Source organism: Eumetopias jubatus, unplaced genomic scaffold (assembly GCF_037043125.1).
Source record: "Eumetopias jubatus isolate StellerSeaLion01/CBP00866 unplaced genomic scaffold, mEumJub1_p1.0 scaffold_2, whole genome shotgun sequence".
Classification (NCBI taxonomy): domain Eukaryota; kingdom Metazoa; phylum Chordata; class Mammalia; order Carnivora; family Otariidae; genus Eumetopias; species Eumetopias jubatus.
This window is the reverse complement of record NW_028274808.1, coordinates 7,222,624-7,248,803: the sequence shown is the minus strand read 5'-3', so window position 1 is coordinate 7,248,803 and position 26,180 is coordinate 7,222,624. Positions and strand designations below refer to the sequence as shown.

Here is a 26,180-nt window from a genome sequence, read left to right as displayed (position 1 = left end):
GCTTCCCCACAGTCCATTTGCATCTGCTTTGGTGGTTTCTGTCAACCTACAAAGACTGACTTATTGGCAAGGGCAGCTGGACAACTCTGAGAGCAACTTAGAGAAATCCATCTTGGGCACACTCTATAAAGGAGCTCCTTCCCTGGAAACAGCACCCCAGATAAGTGCACAAAAACAAGACACCCTTGTGGACCTACTTCCTCCCGCTTTCAACACCCTGATGCCTGAAGCTATGCTTGATACTAAAGGAGGTTTTCCCACATTTGCATCTTCTGTGTTTTGAAATTACAACTATGGACAGTTATGGCTAATCCTAGTAGATTTTCTTCCCTTCTTTTAACATCTTGGATGAACTTGGGGCACACTAATGTGTTAAGTGAAGATGGATGTTGAATATACTGTGTAGATTCACACCAGCCAGCCATCTTAAAACACTGCATGGGCCACAGAGATACCTGCGGAGAAAGTATGGGTAAAATCAGTGCATATAATAGTTTGTAGAATTTGACAGCAGTATCAAGAGCTGATGAGGAAGAGAAGATGGAAAGGACTCTAGGGACTTAAAAATCTCATAGCGTTCTCTGTGAGGTGACCTTTTTCCTGTTGGGGGCTCAACTTATTTAGGAGATAAAGAAGATACTCAGGCCTGTGATAATATCATCATGTCATATCTGAGCTTATTGAAATGTTTCATCCCTTTTCTTATTCTTTATATCACAGTTTACTTTTTGTGTTCCTAAGTCGACTCATTTGTCTCCTGCTAGTATTTGAAACATCATGTGGCCACCATAAGTCCTAACAAATTAACTTCTAATGAGGAGGGGAAAGGCCCATGTGCCCACCTTCCTGTGAAATTTTGGCATTGTCACGAAACTACCCCCACTGAGGAGACGTAGTTATGCTTAGGAAAGAAGAGGTTGAGAAAAACTTTTGGCCTGGTGTTTTATGACTTAAAAGTTTCAAATAGTAGTTTTTTATATGTAAGTTTCTATTAATACTGGTAAGAACATTACTATGTCTTTTTGATGTAACTTTTACTGCTCAGAGGTGCCACGTATTTGGTAGCCCATCACATTAGGATTTGTGTAAATCAGTCTATCCAAATATAACAAATTAGAAGCCCGTACTTGTATTTTCTATTTAAAAGAAAAAACCCAAAACTTAAATTTTATAATTGAACTAAGAGTACTTTATAATGAATACATAAAATGAATATTAAATTTCTAGTAGAGCCTGTTGAAGTTAACATTTTTGTTTTTTATTTTTAGTAACTTATTTTGTGGTTATTGTAATTATGGCCTGTTAAAAAAACTCCCCAACGTATTTAAAAAAAAAAAAAAGAATTTATTTCGGCAAATGTGGATACCTTTGGCAAAAGATGTGTAAACCTGTGCAGTTAAAAACCACAAAATGCTGCTGAGAGACATTAAAGAAGACCTAAATAAAGACTGTGTTTTGGGGTCCAAAGATTCAATATTGTTATGATAGCAATTCTTCCCAGATTTATCTATAGATTCAATGCAATCCAAATAAAAAAACCCAGCAAGCTTTTATACAGAAACTGACAAGCTGATTTTAGAATTTATATGGGAAATGCAAAGGACCTAAAACAGCCAAGTGACTTTGAAAAAGAACAAATATATAAGATTTAACTACACCAGATTTCAAAACTCATAATAACGCAAGAGTAATCAAGAGAGTGTGGCATAGGCATGGGGATATACAGACAGATCAGTGGAACAGAATAAATGGTTCAGAAACAGACCCACACATATGCAATCAATTTATTTCAAACAATGGGGAAAAGAATAACCTTCACAGTAAGTGGTGATCGATGTCCATATTTAGACACACAAACCTTGACCTTACACCGAATACAAAAGTTAACTCAAAATGGGCCATAGACCTAAATGCAAACTAAAACTATAAAACTTCCAAAAGAAAACAAAGGAGAAAATCTTAGTATCATTGAGTTTGGCCAAACCTTTTACAGTAGGACAGAAAAAGCAGAAATTTTAGGAGAGATCAATAAATCGGAGGTAGGCAAAATTTTTAAAACTTTGGTTCTTTAAGACTCTGTTATGATGAAAAGGCAAGTCACTGATGCAAAGAAAGACTCGTACAGGAATATTATGAGGAGTTACATTTTAACAGCCCCAAACTGGCCATTACTCCACAAAGCAGATGATCTTTTATAGGAAATCATATATACAAAGACTGTAACTAGAGAAAGAGTATAGAACAGTCTGAATACTTGGCTTCAAACCCCAGACTCCACTTACAGGCCCTGAGAGCTGGGATAAATTCCTTATCCTCTCTGTGCCTGGAGCTTCTTGTCTACAAAAGGAAAGGATGGCTGTACCTCCAAGTGGTAGAGATACTGTAATGATAAAGGTGATAATTTATGTAGTCTAATTAACATGGTGCTTGGTGCAAAATAATACTGCAATTTGCTGTTGTTTAAAACAGATGTGCTTTTGAAACGTGAGATGACTCATCAGGGGCAAAGAAGAGTGACAGAACCTGAGCAGTGGCCAAGAGCCTTCCCCAGAATCAGCTCTGCGCGCTGCATTCACAAGGACAGCAGCCTCTAAAGGCTGCACAGCCAAAGCAGGTCTCCTCGTTCTCTCTAATGAGAGCTGAGCATGACACAGAGCACAGATTAGAGTCAAGATTTTAAAGTAAAACTTTTTTCCTCCTTCAGCTGTTCACACCTGATAACTTCCTCACCACTGCTTTCCCACTGCCGACCAAAAAGGCAGCTCTCTTCTCAGTTCCCATGGAGATGGCGAAGGTGGCAACAGAGGAGGGAAAGGACTAAACGTGGAGCATCAGGGCAAAAAAAGAAAGACTCCGGGGCAGGGTGCCCGTCTCTGGACCCACTTCCAATTAAGGAAAATCCCTGCTCGAGGACAGGGAAGCCCCAAGGATGACAGGAAATAACTGGCAAATAGTCACAAACAAACCAAATTACGTACAAGGTTATTGCTACTGTTCATAGAAATCTTTTATTCTACTAAGTTTTCATTTAAAAGGAACCAGAGATTCTGTTTTCTTTAATGAGGACTGACTTTGCGTATAAGATCTCTATTCAAGATGTGAGGTACCATCTTAAGCATAGATACTTCAGACTCTAGTGGAAATCAGCAAGCTATTTCATATTAAAATTCCATTCAAAAAGAAAAGAGCTATTTAAGAGTTTAAAATATATTCACATTACAACCAGTTATGGAACTGATGACTTTCTGTTAAAAACAGCCTTTTCTCCATGCTTTGGATAAATTAATTTACTTTGTGTGTATGTGTGTGTGTGTGTGTGTGTATGTGTGTGTGGTTAACAGATTGTATTTATTATTTTCTATAGTTTCTAAAAAGTAGACTATATTGTAAGACTATGTTAAAAATAATTCTTTACACAGTTTTTGGAAGGTTCGTGGCAAACATGGTTTACAAGTAAAAGATACAATTTTCAAACTAAAATCAGTTAATAGTCTTGAATTTATAGAAGCAAGTTAAGGTTAAATTTAAATATCTGAAGCAGTTTCTATATTAAAGCATTTCCAAGAAATAGAAAACTAAGAGATTTAGATAAAGCACCAGCTGTCATCATCTCACCAAGTTAACGCTAGTTCCTCATTGGTCCCCATCACATGAAGAATGGGAAGGAACACTTATAGAAAGAAACAGAACCCTGAAATTACGTTTACTTAAGGGTTTCCCCCAAAGGCATCTTGGTCAAGTTAAAACATTTCTGAGGAACAGAAATAGGTTATAATAGTTAAGGCTCAAGATCATGCATTCATAATAAAATACAACTACTGACATTTAAGTGATATTGAATGTATTTAAAGTTTGCCATTTAAGTCAACAGTATACATATTTTCTTTCTGAATCCTTTAGGATTTTGTAGGCACACTGAAATCAATCTTCATACAAAGGGAACAAATATCAGAACCTCATACTGCATGGATGCAAGTGGCTGCATTTTTTTTAAATTTTATTTTATTATGTTGTGTTAGTCACCATACATTACATCATTAGTTTCTGATGTAGTGTTCCATGATTCATTGTTTGCTTATAACACAACACCCAGTGCTCCGTGCAGGACGTGCCCTCTTTAATACCCATCACCAGGCTAACCCATCGCCCCCCTCCCCTCTAGAACCCTCAGTTTGTTTCTCAGAGTCCACCGTCTCTCATGGTTCGTCTCCCCCTCTGATTTCCCCCCTTCATTCTTCCCTTCTTGCTATCTTTTTTTTTTAACATATAATATATTGCATTGTTTCAGAGGTACCGATCCGTGATTCAACAGTCTTGCACAATTCACAGCGCTCACCATAGCACATACCCTCCCCAATGTCTATCACCCAGCCACCCCATCCCTCCCACCCCCCACCACTCCAGCAACCCTCAGTTTGTTTCCTGAGATTAAGAATTCCTCCTATCAGTGAGGTCATGTGATACTTTGAGTCTCAGTTTCATTCCCAAATGAAGACTCAGGATAGCTGTGAGCATAAAAGGAAGTATATGAAAATATCAAGCACTGTGTGGCAGGCTCTTTATATTGTTCCCTTCCCCTCTGGTTTTTAAAAATTCTCTCTAGCTCACTAAAGAGTTTCAAAGCAGGCACATTTATATGGAAATGATATCTCAGAACTTAATAAACTTTGATTAGCTAGACATCTTTTAATTACTGCTTTCTCTTTAAATAAAAAGCCATTTCATATTTAGATGTACAGAATATAAACAAGATAGTTCATCTCTGCTTTCTTTCCTCCAAATTAATCCAGTCTAGCAAACCACAACTGTTAAAAAGGGTCTTTCTAAAATTACAATCAGAAACTTTCAACTCATTAAAAATTCCATTATACATTTACAGAGGGAAAAAATGCAAAAAACTGGTGGATATAAAGTAACAATCTCCTTCCTCAAAGAGCTTAATTTAAGTATGAAAGTGCTACAGGTATGATCAGAAAACAATTACAAAATCACACAAATGCATACATGAATGTGGCAGGCAGAATAATGCCCCCTCCCCCAAATGTCCACATGCTAATCTTTAAGAATCTGTGACTACGTTATAGAACATGGCAAGGGGGAGTGAAGACTGCTAGCATTGGACTGAGGGATAATGAGATCAGCCTAGAATGTCCAGGTGGGGCCCGTGTCCTCACAAGCGTTCTAAAGATGAAAGAGGGAGGCAGAAGACTCAGAACTGGAATGATGGCTGCAAAAAAAGACCAGCTATTGCTGGCTTTGAAGACAGAAAGAAGCCATGACCTAGGGAATGCAGGCAACCTTCAGAATCTGAAAGAGGCAAGGAAATGGATTCTCCCTTACAGTCTCCAGAAGGGACCTCAGCCCCAATGACACCACAATTTTAGTCCAGTGAGACCCATTTTGTACTGCTGATCTCCAGAATGGTTAAGATAAATGTACGTTATTTTTCCTAGCTTTTTAAGGGTGTGATTGACAATAAAAACTGTATACATTTAAGGTATACAATGTGATATCTTAATATACACAGACATTGTAAAATGATTACCACAAAGTAATATACCTACCCATCACCTTGTGTAGTTACCATATTTTTTGTGTGTGGTAAAAACACTTAAAATCTATTCTTTTTAACAAATTTCAAGTATACAATCTGGTATTATTAACTACAGGCATCATGCCGTACTTACGTCCTCAGAACTTACTCGTCTTATAACTGAAAGTTTGTACCCTTTGACCAACACATCCCCATTTCCTCCACTCCCTAAGGCCCCGGTAAACCATTGCTCTATTCCTCAGTTAAAATTCCACATGCAAGTGAGACCATGCAGTATTTGCTGTTCTATGTCTGGTTTATTTCAGTTAGTGTAATGCCCTCGAGGTTCATCCACATTGTCATAAATGACAGGACTTCCTTCTTTTTTAACATTGAAAAATATTCCATTGTGTATACATACATTTTTTTTTTTTTTTTACTCATTTGTTGATGGACATTTAGGTTATTTCCATACCTTGTTATTGTGAATAATGCTACAGTGAACAGGACTGCGGGAAATAATCCTATTTCTTTTGAATATATACCCAGAAGTGGAATTGCTGGATATGATATCTCTATTTTTAATCTTCTGAGGAAACTCCATTCCATTTTTTGTAATGGCTGTACCAATTTATATTACCGCCGAAAATGTCTAAGCGTTCTCTTTTCTCTAAATCCTCAACCAATCCTTAACTTTTGAAAACTATTTTAACAGTCATTGTAACAGGTGTCACATATTAATCTCATTACAGCTGTGACGGGCATTTCCCTGATGACAAGTGAGGCTGAGCACCTTTTCATATACCTGTCGGCCATTTAACTGTAGGTCTTCTTTGGAGAAATGTCTTTTAAGTCCTTTGCCCATTGCTTAAATTGAGCTATTTGGTTTTTTTTTGCTGGTGGACTGCATGTTAATCTTGAAAATTAGCCTTGGATATGTCGTTTGCAAATATTTTCTCCCTTTCTGCAGGTTGTTTTTTCACTTTTGTCAATTACTTCCTTTGCTGTGCAGAAACGTTTTAGTTTGGTGTAGTCCTACTTATTTTTGCTTCTGCTGCCTGTACTTTTGCGGTTGGTGAGTTTGTGGTAATCTGTTACAGCGTGATCAGAAACTACTACAAGAAGCATAACTTTCAAACATGTTATTTAATCCTAGCTACCAAGTGAATTATTAATAGATTTAACATATAAAGAAAACAAGCTTAGAAAAGTTAAGTGACTTGTGCAAAGTAACAAAGTTTAAATGGCAGACCTGAGAAATGAACCCACATCTGATTTGGCCTCAAAGTGACAACCACTCATGGCACTGCCAGTCTGTAATTCAGCACTGTTGCATGAACATCCAAAAGCTACAGTTCTGCCCTTGAAAAACAGAAAGTTCTCTGGTAGCCCAAAGTAAAAGACTACGTTATTTGAACAAGGCTTCCTAATGAAAATTTAAAAAGCTGGATATAACGTCATTTAAAAATTATCAAAGAGCTGAAAGATAAAAATCAAAGCCCGTGGACCTTCTATTAAGAGTGAAAAGAAGTTGGGACGCCTGAGTGGCTCAGTCGGTTAAGCGCATGCCCTCGGCTCAGGTCATGATCCCAAGGTCCTAGGTTGAGCCCCACATCGGGATCCTCGCTCAGCGGGAAGCCTGCTCCTCCCTGTCCTTCTGCCTGCCGCTCCCCCTGCTTGTGCTCTCTCTCAATCTCTCAAAAAAACGAAAAAAAAAAAAAGTGAAAAGACGTAAAAGGAACACCAAAGGCTATACTCTGAGAGCAAAAGTAAACCAGAAGTCAATCAGTCTCACATGGATTTGCAACTTTGGTCTAGTTAACCTCAAGTTCAGAATTCGGTTGGGTGGGCTCACACTGAAGAAGCTTTAAGGGGCCCAGCTAAACAAATGCAAATATTCTCTGGAGGAAGGCACTTTCTACTCTTCGAGTTGATTTCTACAGATAATTTTCCAAATAGAATTGGGAGCAAATAAAGATAACCAAGCACATAAGGAAAGAAAGTACCATGAGCAAGAATTGGCAGAAAACGGCAGGGCTTCACATACTGAGATCACTAAATACATATTTACTTAATACATCTTTTAAATGATGCCTTCAATATTTAAAGAAACAAAGTTTGAAGATTAAAACAAAAATAACAGATTTGATAATAACCATACAGTACAGCATACCATGAAAAACACAATAAATTTAAAACACAGGTATTAAATGGATTTGTGGTACAGTGGATTGCATCTTGAAACACAAAGGCCATTAGTAGAAAAACTTGAGAGATCTGAATAGTCTGTAGGTCAATTAATAGTATGACACCATTTCTTTCTTAGTTTTGACAAGTGTACCATGGTTTCTAAAGATGTTAATATTAAATGTTAACATTAAAAGTAGGTGAAGATTAAATGGGAAACTCTGGACTATCCATGCAATGTTTTTGTAAATCTAAAATCATTCCAAGTTTTACAACACATTAACAAAAAAACAGGAGGAGGCTTCCACTTAGGACAAAGAATATTACAAGAGTAACTGGGAAAACAACAAACTGAACCCTTCAGAGTTAAGGCTGCATGGCAACAACTCACCTGAACATCTAAGGAAAGAAGGCAATTCAGAGGAGCGGAGATTCATGCACACATTTACCTGGGGCAAATGCCAACAGATGGCAATAACAAGATTTAATTAAAATTTTAACAAGCTGCAAAAGGCTGAGTATGGGCTAGTTCAACAGAAGAACTCCTGGGGGCTACAGACACAGGATAATTTACCACAACTTTGTACAAACATAGAAATACACACACCCACATATACATGCAAACCAAAAAGAAGAAAAAGAGAAGTAGAAAAAGAAAAAAAGGCTGAGCCAGGGCAATGTCTTGCAAACTCATCCTCATGACGATGATGATGGTGGTGCAGGCTTGGGGGACAACAGAGCCAGTGCTGGGAAGGCACAAAGCCCAGCAGAGATCCTTCCCCTCTATCTTTCCTGTGGAACAACATTCTTAAACCCTCAAGGTGATGAAAATCCAACGCAGCTGGGGGGAAATGAACAGAAGGTTAAAACTTTCTGCAGGGGATGAGCAAGAATGCATCCTGGGCACAGATTTAGAGCTGGGAGCAAGGCAGGAGAGAAGCGGGGAGAAGCCTCCACCCCAAGACCCTTCCTGAGACTTAGACAACAAACCATGCCTTCCCTCTCTGCCTCCCCCCTCCCCTCCTCACCAAACTAACAAGATTTCAGTAACAAGCACCAGAGGACGCCGTTGGGGGAGGTGCAAAAAGGAGACTCTAAGTGTAGTGCAAAAAAACTCAGTGTGGAACAGGCATTGAGAAAAACTCTCTAGCAAAACATCTCCCACCCTATACACAAAGTAAAGAATGCTACAGTAATTTGAAGTCTGTGAGAAAAATTATTGCAACAGTAAAACCCAAATCCGGTACAACTCCTGACTCAACTGACTCAAGCCCTCACTGAAGGCCTCACAAAAAGACAAGCGTAGCCATTCTCAGGTATCCAAACTACTTCAATCTCCACTGTCCTACTCAAGAGGCCCAACTTTCAACAAAATCGTAGCAGGTATAAAAAAGGCAAGATGAAGCAGTCTGAAGAGACAAAGCAATCAAAAATTTCAGAATCAGAGATGTTGTAATTACCAGATGGGGAATTTCAAACAACTACTAGCAACACAGTAAAGGTTCTAGTAGAAAAGGTGGGCAATCCTCATGATTGGATCATGATCAATCCTCATGATCAGATGGATACGTTTAGCACAGACATGGAAACTGTGAGACAGAATCAAAGGGAAATACTGGGAATGAAAAACAGGAACAGAGATGAAGAATGGCACCACCAGCAGACTAGGCAAAGCCAAGGGAACAATCAGTGAACAGGAAAATAGGTCAGTGGATATTACCTACACTGTAAGACAACAGGGAAAAAAGAGAGTGAAAAAAACAAAACAAAAAACAGAAAAAGACTATGGAACAAATAGCCCCAAAGACATGTAATTGGAGAAGAGAGAACAGGGTAGGAATAACATTTAAAGAAATAAGAGCAAGGGATGGTCCAAAATTAATGACAGACATGAAACCAAAAGTCCAAGTTCAGAGAAGACCAAGCAGGATAAAGAGGGAGGAAATAGAAAAAGAGCACACTAAGATGTATAATACTTAAACTGCTGCAAACCAAAAACAAAGAGAAACTCATGAAGGCAGCCAGAGAGAAAAAAACATGTAACACTGAGGAGGAGGGAGGGGGAGCCAGAGAGAAAAAGACATAACAGAGAAACAAGGGGAAACTGCATATAGAACACCGAAATCATGGAAAGAGGGGACTGAAGGCATCTGTTTGGCACAATGTCTACAGAATACCCAGGAGACCTCACGGCAGCTCCCCTGCCTGGGATGACGCATCGCTAGTGGGGAGAAGCGGGGTGGACTCTTTAATGTGTAAGTCAATGCTGAAATTTTAAATTATTTTTTGAAAAGACAGTAAATATACATATTGCCAATCTCTTCTGTCTTACGGAGATCTATAAACAACGACCCCCATTCTGCCCAGTAAGCCAAATTTTTCAGAGTAAACAGACCTTTCAAAAGGCTACACTTTGTTCTCAAGGGTGAGTAGTAACAGGACGAAGGGGCACTACATTCTACGCCAGGTCATCCCAAACAGAACGCGGTTTCACAATGTCAGAACAACTAGACAAGGTTCATAAGCAAAAGTCTTGAACGTTAAGAGCACTTCATCAGCTGACTGTGGAAAACTCATCTTTAAATATGAGTTCTGGCTGCTACCTATGAGCCCTGGCGAGGAGAGGAAAAGAGAAAGGAAGGCAGAGAGAAAACAAGAGGGAGGAGGAGGAGATTGAGGATGAGGGAGGAAAAAAAACAAAACGTGTGGCCGTGAGCTAAGTTCCTGCGCGCTGGTGACCAAAGCTCAAGCGGTCGCTGTGATCAGGGTGCTCTGCCCTCACAGGGAGCCGGGGGGAAAGCCCCTGGGCAGCAGTTAGCATCCTTCGAAGAGGATCCTGAGATTCCTTTTTTAGGGAACAAAGTTTTATGAAACAACACTTACACTGAATGATTCTTCATTTGCAGATATTCATACTTTTCTTGACTTTTCAAATAACTGAATGTATACAAGCAATCCAAATTTATACTGACACAAAGAAAATTTGTTTCTTTTGAAACTATATGTGATCCTGAAGATGAGCAATTAGTAGCTGAAGTGCAAGGTCGCAGGTGTGGTATGGACTTCCATTCACAAACCACAGTCACCCACCGTTCCTGTGCTCATCTGGAGGTCCTTACCACCAGCAAAGGACTGAAGAGTCTGCGGCCTCTTCCTGATGGCCGAAAACAGCCGCTCACCTCTACGTAGACGGTTTTTACTGCCTCAACTCTCAATTATTTATTCATGGAATAATACATTTTCAACACAATTCTTAAGTTCTAATTTAGTTCTTAAAAACTGGGAATTGATAAGGAAAATAATAAAAAGGAGCATGATCTTACTGGAGTTCCTGCGTTCATGTAGCTCTGCAGCTTGTTTCTCATGTCCTTTTCATTAAATTTGGCACTCCGCTTTACATAGATCCCTCCATGCTGTCACATTAAAAAAAAAAAGAAAAAGGGAGGGAAAATATTTACTATTAAAATATCAAATGGCCAGTCATCAAAAAGGTAACTTTACTCCCCAGAATAAAATTACATTTTAGGAATTAAACTATATTTAATACATTCAAATATTAGCATCTAATAAACATTTAACTAAAAGCTCTCCTAGGTTTCAACACAACTGAAATAAAAACTGCATGCTACATGGTACAGGAAAATACATGAACATTTAGTTTTGTCGAGAGTTAAAAACGCTTTCATTTTTTAAAATGAAAAACTCGATCAATAACATAGTTCTTAGCTCTCAATTTTTCCAGTGACGGAGAATCACTGAAAGTATCCTTAAAATGACAATACTTACGATCTTTAGGGATTTTTAAGACTGACCCAACTACCGATGTTTATGTAGCACTGTTATGAACTCAACTGTGTTCCCCCCAAATTTATATGTTGAAGCCCTAACCCCCAATACCTGATGGTATTTGGAGATGGGGCATTTAAGAAGGTAATCAGGTTAAACAAGGTCATTTAGGGTGGGTCCTAATGCAGAAGAAGAGGAGATTAGGACACCAACAGGCATATGCACAGAGGAGAGACAGAGGGAGAAGGCAGCGGACTGGAAGCCACGGAGAGAGAGGCCTCGGCAAAAAGCAATCCTGATTAACACATTGATCTGGCACTTCCAGCCTCTAGAACTGTGGGGAAATAAATGTCTGTTATTTAAGGTCCAGACTGTGGTATTTTGTTAGGGCAGCCCTAGCCAACTAACCCAGGCACTGTCATACAAATTAAGGGATCCTTCGTGAAACTTTGTAAGTGTCCCTCGCCAAAACTTTGCATCAAGTCACCGTATTATTTGCACTCGCTTGTGCTAATTTGAACTCATCTGTAAAATAAACTGACTGGCTGAACTTGATTTTGTCTTAACCAAGAATATGAGTAAAAGGAAATGCACAGATAGGAGCAAGGAGGGGACAGTATAGAGACTATAAAGAGGAGAGGAAGCAAGGTGGCCTTCCATCCTGATGGTGGTTCCTTCCAGATAGAAACCGGCGTGCCTGAGTGCAGAGGAAAAACTCAAGGTGCTCTACAGAAGGCATGTCACTGTTTGCCCAAATAGAGAGGACTGATTCATTCTTTACTAACTCTTTAGAATTAAAAGCCACAGCAGGTTTATACCACAACGTAAAATTTCCCCAAGCTGTAGTGGATGTGATGCCTACTCTTGACATACTAGTTCTCGCCTGTCAATCAACTTCCTTCTTAAAGTCTTTTTAAATTAAAAAACACCTGGGTTCTTTCCCAGGTATATGGAAGCTACAGAAGTGAAGTGAAGACCAGGTATCTTTCCTTAAGGAACTTAAAAATTAGTGGGGAAGTGAAATATGTATGCAAGTATGATATCAAGAGAATCTGGTAAGTGTGATAATAAAGACAGCCCAAGACAAAAGCAGGGTGCAGGGAACCGCCAGGCTCAGGAAGGGTTTCATAATCGCATCTAAACTGGGCCCTGGAGACAGAGGAAAGCATATTGCCTTGAACTAAAGCAACACCTCGAAGAAGGATAGGGAGGGAGAAACCGATTCAGGCTAGAAAAAGAAAAGTGGGTTGCAGGGAGGCAGGTCACGGTGGAGCATGAATGCCACGCACGGGAACTGGCACGTGGTACAGTTGAGAAACACACACTTTGAGCAGATAAGCGGCTTGACCAAATGTATGCCGGAGAAGCAAATTAACGGCATTCTGGAAAATATCCTATACTAAATGTTTATTATGTGCCTGGCACTCATGCTCAACACTCTTGCATTACAGCACACTTTTTTTAATATCCTACAGATCATAATTAAGTTTTAATATTAGTTTCTTAAGGTAATCATCTGTCGATTCTATGCCTTTAAATTTTCCTAGTTGATTTTTGTACACTTGTATTTTTGGTACTTAACTACCTAGGTGATCAGACGTGTACATAAATGCACACCATTGAAAATGCCCAAGTAAAATTACTTCTGTTTGGAATAAATTATTAAACCCATAAAAATAAACAAAACAACCTATACATTTATATTAAGTGCATGCTAAATTTCCAAATCTAAAATTTTTACAAGCTACATATATAATGAAGAAAACATGGAAAAAGTTACCTGAGAAAAATAACACCCATACAGCGGAAGCCACTTTAACCCATCTTTCAGCACGTAGCGTACATGTCCAAGAGCATTCTGCCTGATGGCCAAAATATCAGCAATAATCCAGTCAACTGCAAAGACACAACCCAATTAACGCATAAATGATCTGTATGTGAACTCTGGCATTCCTTTCCCAGAAACAGAAAAAGCCTCTTCACAAGATTATACTAGGAATATACTTTTGGAAATATGAGAACTTTAAAATTACTTTATATCAACTGTAGACATTTAAAAATTACAAGTTCCATTTATAAAAATTTTTTGTTTTTTTTTCTTTTTGCATTCCTTGAAGGGCTTTGTATTTCAGAGGTAAAATGCAAAAAGTCACAAACCGCTGTATGATACAAAAGTAGCATGAACAAAGAATAAAGCGCCTCTAATTCTTAGTCTAAAAAAAATAAAATTATAAGCAAAAAATGGTTAAATGAAACTGCCATATATATTGTGTATATACTAATATGTTCAACACAAGGCAAGGACACTTCATCTTTACTGGTGCATTCCAGGACACGATCCTAGGTTACGACGTCAGAGCAAAGATCTGAGGCTCACAGCTGTGCGGGCAGATACATGCCCCTTACAGAAGCACAGCACAGGTACCCAGCGGCCCAGTAACGGGCATACATGGGGATGTTATCACCAAAGGGTCGCAAAAGCAAAAATAAGACATGAGTGTGTTGATAGTAACAACAACACTTCTGGGAAGAGAGAAGAAATTCCAAACAGAAGGACTAGCCCGTGCTGAAGCAAAGAACCAGAAACCGTGTGCAGAAGGTGGCAAACAGGGGAGATGGTCGAAAGAGTCAGGGGGAAATGAAACAAAATGAAGCAGGAAAACAGTAAAAAGTCTTGAAGACCAGAGACTTGGGTTTGAAAGCAAATGGCTATAAACTACTCCATCTCTTTGATAACAATGAAAACTGAACTGGAGTTTGGGATCCTTGGGGAAAAAAAATGATAAGAATCTCTGAAAAAAAATGTAGTCTTACTATCACGTGTGTATCCAGGGCCATAGAAGCCAGAACAAAAGGACTGAATTAGAGGGGAAAATGTTAAAATAAAATCTATGGCAAATAAAAGCCTGGAAATTTTAAAGCAGTTAACAAGAGTTTTAAACCAAAATGAACAGTTTCCCACAGGATTACAGCTGTGTGAGATCCTTTAGACAATACATCACACTGGAGAGATTATCCCAAAGACAACTTAGCCAGTTAAACACTAAAAATTATTCTTGTGAAAAATCATGTTATCAATTATTGCAAATCACTTCTTAATCTTTATCATTCACAAGTTCTTTCTTGATGACTTAAGTTATAATTACACAAACTGATTCTATGACAACTCCTTTAAGTAGAGTGATGCAGATACTCTCCTACAACCAGGGATCCCTAGAAGCTGTGTCTGTCTGCTGGAGACACTGACGCTACAGAACGATCCACTGTCTCTTTACTCTCAAGTATGTGACTTCCGCTGGAAGCCATCTCCCTAGCCCCTTCCTTCTCATTCAAATCACCTCAACAATACTGATAAACACAGCTCTTTCTGATTATGTTTTGGAAGCCAAATGATCCACCTTATAACAACTGTACCTAATGTAAATAAATTGTGAGAACTAAATGTACATCTGGAACATATTTGGGGTACAAGGCTAAAAACAAGATATGGTATCTTTTCCTGGAACAATTATCTTTTTATAGTTTGGAAGAATTTTTAATAACACATTTTTATATTGAAACAAACATGGCTACACATGGCCTAGAGTACATCTTCTAAAACTTTTAAGTGTAAAATGTGTCATGTTAGTATTAACTCTCCTGCCCTATGGCCTTAAACTTGCACAAATTTTAGTGGAAAAGCTTAAGAACTAACTTTAGTTCAAAGACCCAGACTTTGTGCCATCAATTTTTGCTACTCAATTACCTTTACTTTTCCTGTTTATTCTCAACTAGGTTTCTCCTAGGAGACGTTAGACTACAGCTGGGTTGCTGACAGCAGAGATGGGAATATGTACCTTTACAGTAACTATTCACACGGCCATAGCAGTGTCATTGTTCCTGTGACCTCTGAAGAGAGGAGAGCCAGCAAGAAAAGCAAGGCTTTTCTCATCTATGTTATTATGTAACAACAGTCCCTAAGTCACAAGGGTACTGCATAGTGTAACAGAGATCCTGGGCAGGAAGCACTTGTCTAGCGGGGACCCAACACCGCCTGCTCCTGGTTAGCTGCCATCATCATCACCACCACCACCCCTGCTGTTAAATGCCCCCCATAAACCAGGCACACTGAGAGACTAGGAGCCAGCCTATGGAAATTGCCTAAAAACTCTGAGCAGTAGACATTCTCACAACTTATGAATAAGGCTAAGAGAAGCTAAGTGATTTGCCCACTGTCACACAGCCCACTGCCGAACAGCAGAAGAGCCAGGGTCTGACGGCAAAGCCCACACCTTTTTATGATAATCTGCTCACCACATATTTTGTTAGTCGAGGCGAATATCACTGAAACAAAGAAAAGGATGCATTTCCTGAGATCAAGGTAAACAGTGTCAAAAGCAGGTATTTAAAAAGGCCGAGAGGAAGGAATAAGAGCCACTACAACGTCTCAGCAGAGAAATAAGTTAAGAGACTAAGAATAGAGAGACAGCAAGGACACATCAAGTGAAAACACCAGAGAAGAGATACTAATTAAAACGTCAATTGTCTGGAACGTGAGGCCCAGAAGAGACTTGTATTCTGGCAAGCCTAGTAGAGGGCAAACAAGACAGTCTATGTTGAATAGCAGTCTCTGAAATATTCTTTCTGCTAATTACATTTTTAGATACTAATTTGTGGTTCTTAATATATCTCAGAAGGGTCTTAAGAAAAGGGTACTCAGACCCCACCGGCCAATGACCCATGACCATGGATAAGCTTCAGGGGTCTCTGGAACCTAAAACTATACACAAATTTGTGTATGCCCATATCCCTGGGCATAATCTATCATATTCTGACTGAAACTTGCAATTCTGAAGTAATTTAAAAATCACTATCTAGTTATGTTCCTAGGTTATGAGTTTCTTAAAAGGCATTCAAAAAAAGTAGCTTTCTCAAATCCCGAAGGCTAACTGGTACAGGACCTGGTAGCAGAAAGTCTCAGGCCCTGATGGGTCAGATAAAGGCACGAGGAAATGGCTCTCTGACCTGAGAAGTGGGACTTTTTTCGAGTCAGTTGTGGGCTGACTTTGGAACTCATACTTCCCATATTACCTTCTAGTTCTAAACACACAAGTAGGAAACAAAACTGTTTTCTTCCAAATGTTTCCCGCAAAGTCCTCACTCTGAAGGAATGTATATAAAAGCCAACAGGTAGTAAGCACACCAGTGACAGCAACGGTTCTCATTTTATTGCTGGTGTTACCACCACTGCCTCTGGGAACGTGAGGAGTACTTACTCCACATGTTCACGCTAGTTGCACAGCTGTTAATACAACTATTTCACACTGAAACCTGGCAAAAAGAAAGTTGGCAGGGAACCCGAACAAGGAATTTTAAGAGAGAATCCTCTTTAAACACATTAAAAAAAAAAAAAAACTAATAAAATGAACCAATGGGTCAACATAAAGGAAATTTGGGTTGTCATGAGCCACTCCCTACCCTGGACCCATTAATCCTTTACATTTGGATACTGGAAGCCTGGCAGAAATACACTGTCAGCAACAGGACAAGCAGCAGGACTCTGTTAGCAGTAAAGACCCAGTGTGTCTGCAGAAACTCAAAATCCAGAAGAAAGGCTGCTCTACCGGCCAGTGCTGGAAGCAGACACTGGCCCAATCAGGCTGCTTGTTTTGCTGAAGTCAAATGTAATTAAATCGTCCAAGCCAGTCACATTCATGAAGTCAGGGAAATACACAGATACATCAAAATTCCTATCAACCTTTGTAGAATCAACTCTTGTGCCACAAAACTGAATGTAATCATTAATAAGCTAAATTGAGAAAAATGCATTTCAACTTCTTTGACTTTCTTTACCTTACCCATGGTACAGGTAGTAGTAAAAGCAACAAAATCATGAAGAGACACAGTTGACAGGAGGAAGATAAAGAACAGCTATAGGCTTAAGTGATTTTTCCAGTATCCTATAATCCCTCAGGTTGTTTTTAGCTTTGAACTTCTGGGTAGTACATTTCTTAAAGTAAGAAAAATAGAATTTAGGAAATGTGCATCAAAAGCAGTTACAGGTTTGAAAAGATATGAAGTGTGATTTTCCTCTGGACTGAATTATTTGTAGAACTAAAAAGCACCTTAACCAATGTCAATTTCTTGGGGTTTGATACTGTACAACAGCTATATAACATGTCATCATTGGGGTAAAATTGACTAAGAGGTCACGGGATTCCATATACTATTTTTGCAAATTCTCGAGAATCTATAATTATTTCAAAATAAAGTTTTTTTTAAAGTGCTTTAAAGTATATACTGCACTGTAATTGAAGACCAGAGTCTTCTGACAGAACAGCAAACTATAATTAAACTAAAACATTTGATGAGGCCAAAGGAACTGCAGACATTAGAAATTAATACTGCCTTTAGGGAAGGAGTAGTCACTTATTACCACCACCTTTCTGCTTAACAATCAAAAACGTAAAATGTGTCCACACTTTGACCCAATTTTACTTCCAGGAACAGAACTTACAAAAGGAAGAATGCATAATTTATTTAAAAAACTATTCAAAGAAACAAAATAAATGAAAGAAAATGGCTCATTTACACCCATCAGAGGGAGAAAGGTAAATTTGGGAAAATTCATAGTTTTCCTATGCCTGACTTTCCAAAAAGGTAAAATCACAAAAACACAAGGTCACGATATAATATCTACATTGAAAATTTCATGTTTTAACAATAACCAAAAAAATTTTCATTTAAGTAAATAAAAACATGATTTTGAATGCCCATCTACTTTCTGTAGAAAACCTAAATTTCATGCAAATGAAATACAAACCTGTGCTTTGATGATTTGCTAAATATATTATATTTTCTTTATTTTTTGGCAAATCTCCATATAGCAATATCTAAAAGATAAAACAAAAGGAAACATTAATATTTCAAAACATGCACTACTGTAACAAACAAAATAGGACACTGTCAAAAAATCGACAAAGTCATGACTATTTCCACCCATGATTAACAAAAGTTAGATTTCTCTTAGCAGCATCAGAGACCATAAATGGCACATGTGTATAAAGTAGTTAAGTGGAGGGCAGGTTAATGGTTATAAAGTGAAACAGAATGATCAACACCCTCATGAGAAAAACATAACAAGCATTTATTTACTGACTGCTTATAGTATCTGAAGCTTTTTCTGTAAGATACATCTTCCTTCAAAAAGCCCACAGTGTAGTGGAAGAGACAGCCGTGTAATACAGTTAACAGGAAGACGTTAACACAAACATTATGAAAAGACGACACATTTTAGATCAGAGAACTGTCGACTGAGGAGCAGAAGCAGCATCGTTAGGTGTGGTTTCGGCAGATGGGATGAAGGAAGGACATTCACGAAAAGGTGGACAAAGAAATGGAGTGGTAGCGTCTGAGGTGTCTGGGGCCTGTGGAGGCGCCCCCAGCACTTTCGAGTCAAACGGCTGCATGCAGGGTTGGTGAGCTGGAGCAGGGACCCCAGGGAGATCTGGACCAGAATGGGAAAAGTCTTTTGAATACCAAACTGAAGATTACAACTTCATTTTGTAAGTAACAGGGAAACCTGGCTCACGATTAGGACCCTCTATATCTCTGTGAAGAATAGAGAAAGTTCACTGGGGCGCCCGGCTGGCTCAGTAGGTGGAGCGCATGACTCTTGAGCTCAGGGTCATGAGTTCAAGCCCCATGCTGGGCATAGGGCTTCCTTAAAAAAATAAAATTAGAAAAAAAAAAAAACCAAACCAGAGAGAGTTCAGGATATAGGTGACTTCCAGGACTGGGGCGGGCGGCCGGGATGCAACATGTGAGCTGCACACGGCGGTTCCAACTCTAGCAGTCTTTTTTTTTTATTATTATGTTATGTCAATCACCATACATTACATCATTAGTTTTGGATGTAGTGTTCCATGATTCATTGTTTGCGTATAACACCCAGTGCTCCATGCAGAACGTGTCCTCTTTAATACCCATCACCAGGCTAACCCATCCCCCCACCCCCCTCCCCTCTAGAACTTCAGTTTGTTTCTCAGAGTCCATCGTCTCTCCTGGTTCATCTCCCCCTCTGATTTCCGCCCCTTCATTCTTCCCCTCCTGCTATCTTTTTTTTTTTAAACATATAATGTATTATTTGTTTCAGATGTACAGATCTGTGATTCAAGAGTCTTGCACAATTCCCTGCGTTCAGCAGTCATGTTTTATTTCTTAAACGGGATGGTGGGTACACAGGTGTTCATTATGAGCCTGTAGTTCCGTTATGTCTTAAATATTTCACAAAATTAAGAAATTAAAAGTATATTTTTAAAGACTTTAAAGGAAAGGACTGCTAACTGTTTTTTTTTTTATTATTCAGGGCATTTTTGTTTCTCAGTATCTTGTCATCATGGGTTATGCAAGATTATGAATTAACTAAGGGTTTTTAGATCTATGCTTTTAGATGTCCACACAGATCTTTTGGTCACAACACTCTTCGTTAACATCTTCACAACAGAAGAAAGAAAATGACATCAACTCGGTATCTCTGTAGAAAAGTGTAACTAGAGGACATAACACTGCGGGGATCAGGGATGCAGACTGAGGTTTCTACGCTCTTCCCCAGAAAACTATACCATGCTATATGTGTAATATATGTTTAAATATTTGCTCAATTTTTTATTAATAAAGTCTATCAGTGCCAAAAAAACAAAACAAAACCCTAAACCAACAGTTTGATCTATGCAGGGTTAAAAGAGGAGTTCTTGCTTGTGAACAACCCCCATTCTCTGGCCAATAAGCAGGAATTGCTTCAACAGCACAGGTACAACGCACTGCGTTGACAATACTGCAGCCACACGACCTTCTAACTTTTGGCTTAAGTTCCCTGGGTGGGACATTCACATTTAAAGGTCTCAGTTTAATTGGTTCAACCTGATTACCACTCTTTGGAGACCTGCCTGCCCCCTTGCTGAAGTCAGCAGTTGAACCATCCAAGAAGAGGCTCTCCCTTTCCTTTCCTGCTCTGAGCTTGATTAATAGACTTGTCAGGATGCAGCCTTTGAAGGTAAATAACAAGACAAGTTATTAAAAAGCAGTTGTTTTTTTTTTTTTTTACTTTGATTGTGGTAATTCTGGTACGTTCCGACTGGATGGGGCCAGCAGCACAGGTTGTGAAAAAAAATCACCCAAGGCAGAATGAAGGAAACAGAAGTTTACTGAATACACTGCAAGACAGGAGCAGGAAGGACAGCCAGGAGAGACTGTCTACCTAGGCAGGGGTGAGGTGCTGTAGTAGCAGGTATGGGAACATACGGAATTCACCTGGTTGTAAACATCCCACTGATAGGTGATGGCCTATAGCTATTTCCAGGTGGGTCGCTTAATGAGCCTGTTGGCATTCAGCTCAGTGGTCCCTGTGGGCCCTTTTCCCTTGCTCACGTTTCCAGTGCTGAAGCCTGCTGCCTAGAAGTGGCCTCTCTGGTATCTAGAGAAAGTAAGTAGTGAATTTAATTGGGCAAAACAGATGGAGAAAACATAGTTCTACTGTTAGATCACTCTGAAGGAGAAAAACCTAACTCATAGCCACTGAAGGGAAAATATATACCTACATCTTTCATACTTCTAAAGATTATTCTTCAATATGCATAGTATCTCGCTGAAATAAAAAGTATTTCCAAATAAAATGCAAGAAGATGGGAAAAAAGGGTAAGCCTTTCACAAAACATAATTTAGCTATCTTAGAGTAAATATTTGGGCTGATTGCCTATTTAAATTTTTTCATTTGCCACTATAAATTGGTTGGAATTCAACAGAAATAAGTTAGAAAAGAGTAGCCTTTCATAGTTAAAACCTGAAAAAAGATCTAAAAGCAAAGTAAATGAAATTATGAACTACAAATCTTACTGTGTAATAGTTGCAAATCATTAAGTACTCTGAATTAATGTTGACTAACCAAAGAAAGGAATGCATAATTACAATCTTAGGTATCAAATATATGCAGTTTTAAGGCCCTTCACTTGGTTTATTTCCAAGATTTCAAAGAAAAAAGCATTTCATTCTAATTTAAAACTGTCAGATTTCTTTCATTCATTTAAGTGAAAGTTTTTAAATTTACTAACAAGGAGGGGAAGAAATGCAGATTCTCAAATACTTAACACTTAAGTATTTAACAGTTATTAACAGTTATTACTACCTTATTAACAAATATATGGTTAGATAGCTGTAGTATCTAAATTAAAAAAAAAGTTCCTAAGAACTTACAAAATACCTATACACATAAATTATTAAATGATTAGGTAGGGACCAAGGGCAGGCTGCCCCTAGACGGGCCACTTTGGCATAAAGATTAAGTTAAAAGTAATCAAAACCCAGCAGATGCAGGAAAAGCTATCTGCCTGGCTCTCAAAGACCTAAATTTGCATTGAAAAGGAGAGCCAGTTCCAGGAAGAGAGCTCTAAATAGACTCCCCTTTACCTAAGAAACTGATCTGCATAATAGGGCCCCTCCTTTCACCTTCTTGCCAACAGCCTTTTTCTTGTATCCTAAACCCCTCTCGCCCTCTTTAGCTCAGGTAAGCTTCCCGTTGACTGTGCACTATCTTTGGAATCTCATGTGTGTGTGTGGAGTCCCCATACATACACCTATTAAATTTGGTTTTCTCCTGTTAATCTGTCTCGTGGCAATTCGATTCTAAGTCCACCTAGAAGGACCACAGGGCAGAGGAAGGTCTTCCTCCCCGACAATTATACGATGACCTATAAGCCTACCGGCACTGTCTCATTGTAATCATCTTAAATCCGCTCATCCTCAGCATGCATCTACCTCTTCTCCAAAGCCTTCCCGCCTTCTAACCCAGAGCCCAGGATTAATCACACCCCTCTTTTGCCCTGGAACAAACCCTGTTCACACTCCTAGTGTGAACTCCTAAGGAGCCTCAACCACAAGTTGTGCATATTTATTTGCAAGTCACCTGTGTGTACGGGGGGCGGGGGGGCTCATAAGCTCTTCTGTGGCAGGGTCTTCATTGTTTTTCTACCCCCCGAGGCCAGGACTCAGATGGTTTTCAGCACAAGTTTACTGAATCATTAAGCTGCACTTTTATTTTTCACAAGCAGATAAAGCTACATCTCAATTTCAGCAGTAGATAAAGCTAGATCTCAATTACAGCAGTAAAAGGTTTTGGAATAAACATAAGTAAAACACTTTAAATGCACCAGTGACTTAAGGCATTCTGTGAATCTTCTAGTACATGTATTTTGAATCACATTAATCAGGTCTTTTGCAGGTAATTTGTTCCTTCAAAACAAGGCACATGAAAAACATGGCTTTTTTTGTTCTTCCTAATTCTTTAATTTTAGGTCCATCATAACTGTTGATTTTAGCTCATCCATTTTTTTAAAAGCTCATCTAAAGTCTCTATAGAGGGGCGCCGGGTGGCTCAGTTAGGTGTCTGCCTTCGGCTCAGGTCATGATCCCAGGGTCCTGAGATGGAGCCCCATGTCGGGCTCTCTGCTCAGTGGGGAGCCTGCTTTTCCTTCTCCCTCTGCCTGCCGCTCCCCCTGCTTGTGCATGCGTGCTCTGTCAAATAAATAAAATCTTGAAAAAAAAAAAAAGTCCCTATAGAAAAAAGAACAATTTTTCCTTTTCATTTTATTAATTCAGAAGGGGACAATAAAAATGCTCTTTGAATAATTATCTTCATTGCAACTGATCCTCTAGTTACTTTTCTGCTTTAGTCAAACAAACTTGTTTAACTTGCACAAACCGGCTATCAGAAGGCGGCCTGGATGTAGATGTAGACTTCTTTCACCTCACCTTGACCGTATCTTTATATTGTTTTTAATTTTCTCCCATGATATGTAAACAACCTCAAGACTCTTTTGTATCCTGAAAAGAGGGAGTAAAATGGAATCTACAGTGATCACATGTTTAACACAGCAGAGTGTCTAATAATACCACCGGAACATAAATGCATACCATTCTTTTTTTGTGGAAAAAAAAACAAAAACAGATTCTTCATTTATCTCAATAATATCCATTTTCTTTCAGTATGCAAAATGAAATATTTTTTTAAAAACTTTTTCACTGCCCTTAATATAGACTCTGTTGAGGGCGACCGGAGTATGCTACCCCAAAATATGCCACATTGGCATAAGGATATTTTGAGGTGAAGACAAGTGTGAGGTGAAGACAAATGAGAAACATCAGACACAGGAATACCTTTCTGGCTTCCCCCTTTCTGCCGAAGTCATAAGCTTCCCTTTGTAAGGGTGATGTTAATACCCATTCCTAAAGGTGTTCCCTTCTAGAGTGCCAGAAAGACCAGCGATAGCATGAGAGGAGTCTGCACAGCAAACCTTACTAAACCACCCTTACCTATCACACATTCCCTAGGGACATGCCCACAATTTACCAGCCCTAATGGCACAAAGCCCTTTCTCTGTCTAGTCATGTTTCCAGAAGTTACTGCCCTTTTTTAAAATGACATATAAACCCCTCAAACTGAGTCTATTCACTTCTTTTGATTTTCACTTCTTTTCTGCGAGGCACCAATGCATGTAAAAATATTAACATCAGTAAAATGTGTATGTCTTTTCTGCTGTTAATCTGACTCTTGTCAGTTTAATTTGCAGACCTCAGCTATGAACCTAAGAGAGTAGAGGAAAAGTTTTTCTTCCTCTACACTGCAACATAATAATCACTAAGAGCACAAGTTAAAGTATTTGATTTGAATTAAGACTTGGATTTGAATCCTAGTCTATCACCTTAGTAATTGTGTGTAATTGAGCAAAGTCCCTTACCTCTCCACCATCTATTTCTTTACATGTAAAATGAATGTCCTAACAGCAACTACTCCTAATTAATGAGATCAGGTAAACTACTTCACACAATGCCTTGAACATAGTAAGCATCCCCCCAAAAGTTAGCTGTTGTTATTATTGTCCAATAAAGTGAAATTTTTTGTTCACAACTGTGTTAAGTGATTAATGGGTAAGAGGAAAAAAAAAGTCTGATTACACAGAAATGCAGCTATAGGTTGTTTTAATAAGATTACATATACACTTTACGATGTTTATAATCATTTGAAATGAATTTTTAAATGTATTTTTAGGCCAATGAAATATATCACGAGTTAACCAGTAAGATTTCTACTGTAATGCATACAAACACGATGGTCTTTTTCTGCCCAATCTCAAGCAACACTTCATTGAATAGGAAAATTACAATGCCCTCTGAACCAAGATCAAAGTAGAAACATAGTCATTTGTCTAATAAGCAGTATGCTAAAATAATGATCATGCAACATTTAAAAGGAACCTTACAAATCACAAAGCTTTCTTATACATTCTTCACGTGTGTCCCTTGGTACTGTCCTTATTCTACAGGGTGTTTTGCTGAGCACCTATGACATGCCAGTCACTGAGCGCAGTTTCGCATGGTGTCTCATTTAGTCTTCAAAACAGCATGACAGCAAGTATTCGACTGAAGGAGGAGAATACTGAGCTGAGAAGCTGACTTATTCAAGCTGACACATACTATGGCAGAGAGCTAGGAATTACACTCCGGTTTCTCACACCAAGATCCAAAACTCTTTCGAATGTTATAAAACTATTCTCTGCAAAAATTCGAAATAAGAACTTTGAATGAGAAACCTTCCCATATATTAGAAGCTTATGTGGGGGCTCCTGGGTGGTTCAGTCGTTAAGCGTCTGCCTTCGGCTCAGGTCATGGTCCCAGGGTCCTGGGATCGAGCCCCGCATAGGGCTCCCTGCTCGGCGGGAAGCCTGCTTCTCCCTCTCCCACTCCCCCTGCTTGTGTTCCCTCTCTTGTTACCTCTCTCTGTGTGTCAAAAAAAAAAAAAAAAAAAAAAAAAAAATCTAAAAAAAAAGAAGCTTATGTGATTTTTTCCGTCTGAACACTAAGGAGATAAGAAACTCATGAGAAAAAATTAAGTAGACATAAAAAATTTTCCTCCAGAAATGCAAATGCAGTCGGGGAACAAAGCAATACCTAAGCCAGGAAGAGCAACTGACGTTCACTCTCCGGGCTCTAGCTTCCACAAACCCGTGCTGAGCCGCACAAGCTCCGTACAGTGAAGCAAGGCTAGGAGCCAGCGGCATTGCTCCTGTATTCCCATGACACTTGATTCTTTTCTTTCTTTCATAACTTCATACACGCTTTTTTAAACTGACTTCTTTCTACACTGCTAAGCCGTGTGTTGAGAGACTATTTTCTCATTCTAAAACATGAGTGCCTATGGGCACCTGGGTGGCTCAGTGAGTTAAGTGTCTGCCTTTGGCTCGGGTCATGGTCTTGGGGTCCTGGGACTGAGCCCTGAGTCGGGCTCCCTGCTTCGCCTTCTGCCTCCTCCCCCTGCTTATGCTCATGCTCTGTCTCTCCCTCAAATAAATAAAATCTTTAAAATAAAATAAAATAAAATAAAATAAAACATGAGTACCTAGCATGTGGTTAGCACTTTGGGTGATGCTCCTTTCCAGGTATCACCCCCTGGTTTCTTTTTGGTTCTGCAATCCCCACCTGGAGGCCAGGCAGGATAAAGCTGTCTTCCAAATACCACTTCCACACACATACAGTCCTCTAAAATATCCAAGCAACACTTGCTTATTTGGGGTTTCCATTGCTAGTTCCCACAGAGAAAGGGGAAACAAAATAAGCCTTAGAGAACTGCGTAGGTTCAAAAGTA

General features: G+C 39.0%; 1 protein-coding gene across 5 annotated transcripts in view; it reads right to left on the bottom strand.

The window, feature by feature from the left end:
- AGPAT5 (1-acylglycerol-3-phosphate O-acyltransferase 5) overlaps positions 1-26,180 on the bottom strand; it is a 67,027-nt gene that overhangs the window by 33,576 nt on the left and 7,271 nt on the right. For all 5 annotated transcript variants that reach the window (XR_015767724.1, XR_015767725.1, XR_015767726.1 and 2 more), the window contains exons 2-4: positions 18,309-18,378; positions 13,287-13,402; positions 11,044-11,133 (exon numbers count right to left, since the gene is read on the bottom strand). Coding sequence is in view for 1 of the 5 variants with exons in the window: in XM_028099873.2 (XP_027955674.1) it covers positions 11,044-11,133; positions 13,287-13,402; positions 18,309-18,378 (276 nt within the window). In the remaining 4 variants the exon portion in view is untranslated. The remainder of the gene's footprint in view (positions 1-11,043; positions 11,134-13,286; positions 13,403-18,308; positions 18,379-26,180) is intronic.